This window comes from Cladophialophora yegresii (genome assembly GCF_000585515.1).
Source record: "Cladophialophora yegresii CBS 114405 chromosome Unknown aczIN-supercont1.7, whole genome shotgun sequence".
Lineage (NCBI taxonomy): Eukaryota > Fungi > Ascomycota > Eurotiomycetes > Chaetothyriales > Herpotrichiellaceae > Cladophialophora > Cladophialophora yegresii.
Window position 1 is genome coordinate 2,696,034 of NW_006913051.1, and position 9,715 is coordinate 2,705,748.

General features: G+C 53.8%; 3 protein-coding genes across 3 annotated transcripts; 2 read left to right on the forward strand and 1 right to left on the reverse strand.

Annotated features, from left to right (window-relative positions):
- Positions 1–434: 434 nt before the first annotated feature.
- Positions 435–2,888, forward strand: A1O7_10082 (uncharacterized protein; the record flags this gene model as incomplete). The annotated part of the gene is made up of 3 exons (XM_007764066.1): positions 435–492; positions 770–1,592; positions 1,646–2,888. 3 exons carry the CDS (start codon positions 435–437, stop codon positions 2,886–2,888), a joined length of 2,124 nt encoding a protein of 707 aa, XP_007762256.1.
- Positions 2,889–3,302: 414 nt separating this feature from the next.
- Positions 3,303–6,645, forward strand: A1O7_10083 (replication factor C subunit 1; the record flags this gene model as incomplete). The annotated part of the gene is made up of 3 exons (XM_007764067.1): positions 3,303–3,392; positions 3,444–5,928; positions 5,978–6,645. The coding sequence occupies 3 exons, from the start codon at positions 3,303–3,305 to the stop codon at positions 6,643–6,645; spliced, it is 3,243 nt and encodes a 1,080-aa protein (XP_007762257.1).
- An 867-nt stretch (positions 6,646–7,512) lies between these two features.
- Positions 7,513–8,481, reverse strand: A1O7_10084 (uncharacterized protein; the record flags this gene model as incomplete). The annotated part of the gene is made up of 3 exons (XM_007764068.1): positions 7,513–7,850; positions 7,920–8,041; positions 8,105–8,481. 3 exons carry the CDS (start codon positions 8,479–8,481, stop codon positions 7,513–7,515), a joined length of 837 nt encoding a protein of 278 aa, XP_007762258.1.
- Positions 8,482–9,715: the final 1,234 nt, after the last annotated feature.

Consider the following 9,715-nt stretch of genomic DNA (forward strand, 5'->3'; position numbering starts at 1 on the left):
AGATGCGCCGACGGCAGCATTCCAAGGCGGGCCGGACGAAAAACAACTCCACGCACCAAGTCAGAACACCGAGGCCGGCTTGAAAGAGAATCGTCTGACTGTTGAGTTATCGGGGCCGAACCGGAGCAAAGAAGCTCCGTCACCTTTACATTGTGAGGACTCCGTGACACCATGACGCCGATGGTGCTCTTTGGGTGTCACGTAGGAAATAGCGTGTCAGACAAGGTGATGCTCTCTTACTTTCAACACCAGTAGGCTGTTCGCATCAAGCATCACGACGAACCGAAAGTTTACACCATACCCTTACAGGGAGCTGGCCCGGAATCGCGAGGTAAGACGCTCTTCGACTCGGCCTCGCGTGTCCGCTCCCTCCGCTTCGGCCGTGGATAGATGATCTTTTCGTTCGAACTTCCAGATGCTGCAGATTAGCAGCCATGTCTGACATTGAATTGCTGAAGCAAGCCCGGAAGGGAACGAAAAGCTGTACCGAGTGTAAGTCCATTTACTAAGCGCTTCGAAGAAAGGTGCAAACCCGGTATGAAAGAGGCTCCGGCACGTATGAACGTCGGACTCTTCACATGGAACTGGATGCCTGAGTGGTGCACAGCGACTCACAATGCCGCTCCTGACACTCGCACGCAGATGAAGGTCTTTCCATTCAAGGCTGTAAACTTTCAGCCTTGTGGCCCGCCCGTGCTGTCGGGTCTTGCCACTTTCTTCGGATTGGCCTGGGTTATCACACCAGGGCTATTTCGCTGATACTGTGCAGGTAGACGCCGGAAGGTCCGCTGCATTCGCATTCCCGAAGACGCAGAGACCTGCCGCGGCTGTGAAGATCGAGGCTTGCATTGTGTTGCTCAAGTATTCAGCTCTAGACCACTTCGGCCACCACGACTACCATCTCGGCATCGCATTGCGCAACTGGAGTCAGAGGTCGCCAGTCTGCGGAAGGCCGTCCACAATATTCAGTCAAAGTTGGGCTATCAGACAATCGACATAGAGCCAACCTCTGCGCAAACGGCCTTTAGCCCCGGAGAAGACGAATCTGATGACGACTCTAACACTTCAGATGTTATTGCCACCGAGCAGCCGTCGCATTTGCGTTCGCTCTTCCAGAATGATTGGTTGAGTGCCGATATTGGCGGTCAGGATGAGCAGTCGCAAGACCGTAGAGCCAAGGCCTCTGCTCATCTCTTGGACTCTGCCAGAGAGAGATTGCAAAGGCTGGTCCCCGCCAAAGAAGATGTTGTGAACATGGCTAGAACCGCGTCGAAGTGGCTGGATCTAGTCAACTCGGTCCTCCCACAGCCGTTCGGACTGAATTCGCAACAAGAGCTGCTCGACAGTTATGACAACATGCTCAAACCTGACGTGGATGCCATATCACTGGCCGCCTGGTTGCTCGACCTCGCACTCACAGCTCAGCAAGAACCAAGGGTCTACAACAGTCCTGCCACGTCCCTCAACAGGTTCCACAAGGTTTCGAATTTCTCTCGAGCAGTATCTGATACCGTGGAGAGTGCGCTCTTCAACCACGATCGGCTACTGGGAACAGTCCAGGGTCTAGGCATGGCAATGCACTTCCTTCGCCTGTAAGCGCTACAGTCATCACGCCCGGCCAGAGAAGAGCTAACAGAGATCACAGTCAAATCAGCCAGGGAAATTTCCACAAAGCCTGGATTCGTGTGCGACATTGCATATCGCTCGCCGAGCTGCTTGGCCTCTCGCGTCTACCGCAGAACTCGCAACATAACGACATTGGACGAACCCAAGAGGAAGGATTGCAGTATCAAAGAATACAGCTCTGGGAGTTCATGTGCTCTGCGGAGAGGTTGGCGGGAATGCTCGTCAACCGGCCACCCATCTCGCGGCGCTTAGAAGACCCGAGCACACAACCGTTGACTGTGAACGGCATCGTCCAGACCCAAGTTTACCTGAAGAGATTGACAGACATCACGGCGAAATTCCATACATTGGATGATCCGGTGGTCACACGTGGAGCAAGTGCTCAAGCATATGCATCTGCGCTTGAACTCGACCGAGAGTTGAGGATCCTCGCGTCGGAAACTCCAAAGCCGTGGTGGGAGCGAGACACGAACGCGATCAAAGCTGCAAATTTGTGTCAGATGTTGCATTACTACTTTGTAATGCGAGTACACTTACCATTTACCGTACGACAAGGTCTTGGAGAAGCCAATGCGTACAGTCGCCTAACATGTTTGGATGCTTGCGAAGAAGTCGCCCAGCGCTACCAAAGGTTGCGTGGGATGCTGCCCTCCGGGATCTTTCTGTCGCCGATAATGGACTTGCAGGCCCTGACAGCTACGGTCGTCTTACTCCTCGCATCCCACAGTGGAGCAGTCAACGATCGGATCGAGCTCCAGGCCAACAAGGCTCGAGTGCAGGACACAGCAACGCAGGTTTTGAGACTCATGGAGGAAAAGTCTGGCGACGCAGCGGGATCCAGTTTTGCTCGACAAGGTGCCATTGCCATTCGGTCTCTGAGCGCGCTTCTTCAAAAGAGTGAAGGTGCGGCTGGTTCGAGTCAGTTGAGTCTAAAGGTTCCGCTGCTAGGAAACATCAACATCCGCCGCAACACGAATCCTCCTCAGGCGGCAACGACAGGGAATCAGCAACCGGCGCACGTCATGCCAGGTACCGGACTTTGGGATCCAAGTCAACACCCGGCCTCCCAGTTATTTGATGGAGCAACTCTGAACCAAATACATGCTGCGCCTTCGACTATGCAGGAGCAGGCTAACTGGCAGTGGAATCCTCTCTCGTGGTCAATCGAGGACAATTCATTTCAGGATGCTTTCATGATAGACGACCTAGACCAACTCGGCATGTGGCAGGGTGACGATATTAGCATGCAGTTCAACAGTTGAGCTTTGCTGCCGAAGTCTTGAGACAATCACATACATGATGGCAGAGTGATATCAGTACGGAGTATGTAGAAAGATCACGAAGCGATCAATGCTACCAAGTCGTGACTGCAAGTCAAACAAGGAAAGTGCGCGCCAACGATGTCTGATCCGCCGTAAAGTGGCGGCTCCTCCCAAGGTGATTTTCCACGCGTCGCGTCATTAAATCAAAAGTCCGGTCTTCGCGTCAATGAATTGAAAGTCAGGTCTGCCGCTTCAGGTGAATTGAAAGTCAGGTCTCCCCGCAGATCTCAGTACACCGTGATTACTAGAGTCACGTCCACCCTAGGTCAACTCCATATGTCAATGTGTCTGTCCCAATGTCAATCACTCCTCACTTGTAATTAACACCCGCTCGATCCTCCCCTTACCCGCACCATGCCATCAGATATCAGAAGTTTCTTTGGAGGTGGAGGACCAAAGCCGGCAGCGAAGCCTAGTACACCAAAGACTGGTGAAAAGGACACCGTACGGACATTACCCAGAGCACACCAACCAGTGAGACTGACAGCATGATAGAATGGCACCAAGGCAGCTACAAAGCAGCGGGGTCGTCCTCGCAAAGTTGTTTCTGACGATGACGATGAAGTAGTCGAGGCCAAACAGAAGAAGCCTTCGACACCGAAACCGAAAAAAACTGCCAAAGAAGCAGTTGAAGAGGAGACAAGTAGCTCAGCCTATTTTGCCTCGACAAAGGCAAAGCCAGCGAAATCCACTCCAATCCGCACCAAGTCTACTGCTACGAACGGCACTGGCAAAACAACAACCCCCTCTAGTGATCGCCGATCCTCTAGGCGAACGGCTACGAAATCTCATAAAGAAGATGACGGCGATGAGCCGGTGGTCGTGGTCAAAGATGATCATGAAGGCAATGATGATATCTTCAATGACATGAAAAGCAGGAAGGTCGACGAGGACTACGATGAAGGCACAGATGAAGATGTCGCGACGCCACGGAAGAGAGCCACCAAAGCTGCCGCTGGCCGCGTCAAGAAGTCGAAGTCAGACGATGAAGAAGATCTGGAAGTGGCTCATATCCCTGCATACGACGGGCCTGGTGATAACAGGAGGAAGAAGACAACTGCCACAGCCGCCTCCAGTCGTAAGAGGAAGTCGAAGGACCTCGCTGATAATGACGAGCATGACTACATGGACGAGGACGATGATGCTACTCCCAAGAAGAAGTCGAGGAAAGCTGCTTCGACAACTGCTAGCAAGCCACGACGCTCAGCCAAGGAGGAAAAGGAAGAAACCAAAGAGCTACAAGACATTTATGCCAGCATTCCCACAGTTCGAGCCCCGACTCCGCCGCCAAGAGATGACACGAAGAAGTTCACGTACGGTGGTGGCAATGCCAGTGTTGCGCCACCAGCGGCCGGCACCGCTGAGATACCAGTTGGTGCTGAAAACTGTCTTGCCGGGTTGACATTTGTCTTTACAGGGGTCCTGAACACTCTAGGTCGCGATGAGGGCCAGAACCTTGTGAAACAGTATGGCGGCAAAGTGACAACTGCTCCCTCCACGAAGACGAGTTATGTTGTCCTTGGCTCTGATGCTGGCCCCAAGAAACTTGAAACCATTCGAAAACTCGGTATCAAGACAATCAACGAAGATGGTCTTTTTGCTCTCATTCGACAGCTCCCAGCCAACGGCGGAGACGGCAAGGCCGGTGAAGCCTATGCCCAGAAACAGGCCAAGGAGGAAGAGAAGATCCGATTGCAAGCGGAAGAAGAAGCAGAACGTGAGCGCGAGAGACAAAAGCAGGCTGCCAAACTTGCCAAAGCTGCTTCGGCTGGGACTAGCACCCCAGCTGCAACAGCCAAAAAGGTACCAAGAATGCAAGACAAACTATGGGTGGACAGATATGCCCCGGATGCCATAAGCTCTGTTTGTGGAAACAAGAGCCAGGTAGAGGGTCTTCAACGATGGCTTCGAAACTGGCCCAAGGCCGCCAAGTCCAACTTCAAGCATGCCGGCCCTGACGGCAGGGGCATTTTCCGCGCGGCTCTGCTTCATGGTCCTCCCGGCGTTGGCAAAACCACAGCAGCTCACCTCATCGCCAAACTCGAAGGTTATGACGTGGTCGAGAGCAATGCAAGCGAGACCAGAAATAAAAAGCTACTGGAAACCAGTTTGGCTGGCGTTCTGGATACCACGTCTCTCCTCGGATACTTTGCTGGCGACGGCAAGAAGGTCGACGCCGCAAAGCGCAAGCTCCTCTTTATCATGGACGAGGTCGATGGCATGTCAGCCGGTGATCGTGGCGGCGTCGGTGCTCTGGCTTCTGTGGCCAAGAAGACTCATGTCCCGATAATCATGATCTGCAACGACCGGGGTAGTCAGAAGATGAAACCTCTGGTACACGTTACGGCAGAGTTCAAGTTTATCAGGCCGACCACGGATATGATACGAGGGCGGATTGCTACCATCCTCTATCGCGAAGGAATGAAATTGCCGATGCCAATCATCAATGCCTTGATCGAAGGGTGTAATGGCGACATCCGTCAAATCATCAACATGATCTCGACTGTCAAACTTGACAACAAAGACCTCGACTTCAGCGACAGCAAAGCCTTAACAAAGGCATGGGAAAAGCACGTGATTCTGAAGCCCTGGGACATCGTGAACAAGATTCTGCGGCCTCAGATGTTCTCTGCCAGCTCCACCTCGACACTGAACGATAAAACCGAGTTGTACTTCAATGATCACGAGATGAGCTATCTGATGCTTCAGGAGAACTACCTAAAAACACAACCCAGCCTTGCAGCCAACTACAAGGGCAAAGAGAGAGACATGAAGTTGCTGGAGCTAGTGGACAACGCTGCCTCAAGCATCTCCGACGGTGACCTGGTTGATAGAATGATCCACGGTTCCCAACAACAGTGGAGTTTGATGCCCACTCATGCCATCTTCAGCTTCGTTCGGCCCGCCAGCTATGTCTATGGCAACCTCAACCAAGGAGGAGCTGGCTTCCCTACCTGGTTTGGCCAGAACAGCAAACAATGTAAGTGAGCTACGCCAATTTCCTGATTCCTGTACTAACCTCTCGGCAGCAAAACTGTCTCGCTTCGTCAAGGAGGTCCAGGGACATATGCGCCTGCGCACCTCTGCGGACCGCCATGAGATACGCCAGCAGTACCTTCCTGCTCTGTGGAGCAAGACTGTTGGGATGCTGAAAGACGAAGGCAGAGATGCTGTGCAGGATGTGATCGACTTCATGGACTCATACTACCTGACGAAAGACGACTTTGATGCCGTCATGGAGCTGGGTGTCGGAGAGTTCGACATGGAGAAGATCAAAATCGAATCTGCTACAAAGGCACAGTTTACCAGACTCTATAATGGGCAGAACCACCCTATGCCATTTGTCAAAGCGAGCAACATCTTGGGCATGGCCAAAGCAGGCGGCGCCAAACGAGAGAAGCCCGACTTGGAAGAAGCCGTGGACGAATCCGAGGGCGAAGAGGTCCTGGCCGACGCTGAAGTTGTCGACGAGGAGGACGAGTTGGATCTGAAGAAAGACAAATATATCAAGCCGGCAAAGAAGAAGCCTGCACGTGCTTCTGCTGGTGGCGCGGAAGCGAAGGGCAAGGGAAAGAGGAAGAAGGCTGGGGACAACGACGAGTCGGAAGCTGAGAGCGAAGAGGAGCCGAAAAAGAAGCGAGGTGGCGGTGGTCGAGGTCGTGGGGGTGGTAGAGGCAGAGGACGAGGAAGGGCTTGAGCGATGCAGGCAATGCCGTGGCTGAGTGCATGCCCAAAGAAGTGGTTGCGCAGGACAGCACGGTGCAAACATGAGCATTCACACGACGTACATATGTGTACAATATCGGCCAGCATTGTTTATACCACCGATGTACGTTGACGTCGGACAGTCTGCAAAAGAAGGGTAGATGTGTGTATTACTAGCTAGAATAGCTGTCGGCCGTGATCGCCCAGCATTGGGCTCACGGCACACTTCGTCTCCAATCGCCCATTTCCCATGTGGTTTGGGCTGTACCGCGCAGCCTTAGCCCAGTTCTGGTCGGTGGGAGAAAGTCGTCAAGCGATGATACAAACCTCGTTCCATAGTGCAACGAGCAAAGAAATCGTGACGACAGTATATCCGCTGGTCAATGTAATGTCCGTAACAGCCCACAACAAGCTACAGTAAAGTTGTCATGCGACTTTGTTTGCTCATGAATTAATTCCTCCAGTGTACCGCTTCCTTTCTTTTCCGTACGAAATGGCTGTGCCGTCTCCTTGAAAGGCACAATCTCTTGACTTTCTGTCGATTTGCATGGTTCGGTATCATCACAAATCAACCAGCTGAGTTGATCAGGTTGTCCTTCTAGGAGCGCGAGGACTGATCTCAATCCTGGACAGTGAGGAAGATTGGGCCCTGCCCATGGATGAGCCTTGTGCCGTGCCGTGCCGTGCCATTGTCGCTGCACGGTGCCGTTCTCTTTTCGAAGGCGACAAGAACGGCGACTCGAAGCTGCAAAACTTGTCGACAGTAACCGCCCACGCCGAGCCCAGACCAGCCATCGGCATCGACAACCCCATTCACCTTCACTCGATATGCTCATGCTAGACCCTCAGACTCCCGCTCTCAGCTCGGTAGGGGAGGTTTCCGCCCAAAGACGACATAAAAGTTATAGTAGCTGTGGATGCTCTTGTTCTTGACGTCCTTGCGCACGGACATGAGGAACAGCTCGACCTCCTCGGGCGTCATGTTCAGGCAGCGCGTGAAGAGCATGACCGTCAGCGCCTGGATTCCCTGCGTCATATTCACCATCTCGAACAGGCCACATCTCTTCAGCCGGGGTTCGCGCGGCCATGATCCCACGGGGAGTTTGAGGATATGTTCCTCGACGTCGACGAAGCCGGTTTCTTCCATGATTCTCTTCAGGTGGCGGGGTGAATCGACGTCGGCGCCGAAAGTCACGCCTATACGGACGCGCGGCATGAGAGTCTGACAGAGGGGGGAATGTGCGGATATGCGCGTGTGTCACTTACTGGCCTCGAAGAACTTCCTGCTCCATTCGACAAGCGCCGAGTCTGGTGGGAGGGAGTTGTCGTCGCTGGAAAATTCCGGGTGCTTCTCGTGCCACTCGACCCAGCCGCCGGGGACGAGATGCCTGTGTGGGAATGTTCAGCAACACTTCAGGTCTCAACCAACGAAATCAGGTGACACTTCATACTGGTAAGTCTTTTGGATCAGGGCCGGCCAGTCCCGAATGGCGCACACAAAGTTGCGGTTGTGAATGTAGTCAAAGTGGTCTTCGGGCCACGTCCAGTCGGCCTCTGCGTCGTCGATCTCGAACCGGCAGTTCGGCGGCACCCACGTGGGCTGGATGCTGCTAAGGTCCGTCCCCACGACGTCGGCCGAGGGGAACGTGTCGGCGAAGTCAATCGCCCAGATGCCCGTGCCGGTGCCCAGATCCAGCACCCGCTGGGGAGTCTCAGTTATGGGCGCCCAGAATAATCGGTCGCCCAGAAGATGGGACTGCATGGCGTGTTGCATGTCGAGCCTTTCGGCCTCGGCCTCGTCGTTGGGGAATGCATATTCTAGCCACATCGTCAGGTGCTCGAGTCGCGAAGTGCGGCAGAGAGAGACATTGTACGTGACCGTCCATACGAATGATATCGTCGCCCGTTCTCCCAGATCCCTCGCGTGATGCTGGACGTGAGGGATGTCAGTTCGCTTGCCCTGATATCGTCAGAAACAAACTCGGGCGGGAGATCTCGGGGGCACGACACGCACACAGAGTCGCCATAGGCAGAATCAACGTCCCCGGGCTGCAGAAGTAGAGGTCAACATGTGAGTCAGTGTCTCCCGATGGACTGGGTACATACATCGACCTCTATTCCTTCCTCCGACTGCTCTATCGGCGGTAGGAAGGGCACCTGCTCCGTCGTGTCTTCCCTTAAAGGTGGTGTAGATGACTGGTGCTCTTGAGGATTCCTGGGCCGAGAAGCTGATGCCATACCTTGCACATATCACCCTTGGTCTGGCTGCATCTAATCTTCGAGAATTTGATAGTCAAGAAATGGAAACGGCCGGATGGAGTCGACTCGACTCGTGATACGAGTACTGTATGTACTTTAGATGGCTCGGTGGAGTCGACTCGACGTCCGGGGGTATGAGTGTGTATGGCCCGGCGGCTGCATGCAACTTTCTTCAGAAGAAATACTGGAGGACAAGGTCGATCCCTGCATGCCTCGATGCCCCGGTGGGCCGGCCCTTCGGACGGAAGCCGGACTGGACTGTCGATTGAATTTCTTCTCTGTGCTTGATCGGCGAGGGAACGCAACTTCCTCTGTGGGTTACGCTTGTCTTGCGAGTACAATGTACAATGTGGATGGCAAGCGGAAACAATACCCTTGCCAAACACTTGATGTTCGAGTGGGAACGAATTCGCGTGAAAACCCCATGCAGCTTCCCGTGGATCTATCAAAGTATCAGATGGGCGCTAGACAGCAAACGGTACAGGGGGTACCGTCGTGTCATTCGCGGGACAGTCATGGAGCTCGCAACGGCGTTGGCCAGGAGCTCGAACCGACCGTCCACTAACCAACCGGGGCGGAACGACGGTGCGTCGGAGTCGCTGTCGTGGATTCCGGCTCTAATCATCTTTCAACAGTGAGGCGGGGCGATCTCAGGTTCAGCGCGCGTTCAAGTTCGCGCTTTTGGGCTCCTTCGACCGCCAGCCAAGGAACCAAAATGCAGACTGGAATCGTCGAGCTGCATCCGACCCGAAATGGCCCGGTCCTAGTTCACCTTTGCTGAAGGTTTTGTACCGCGTGGCCAA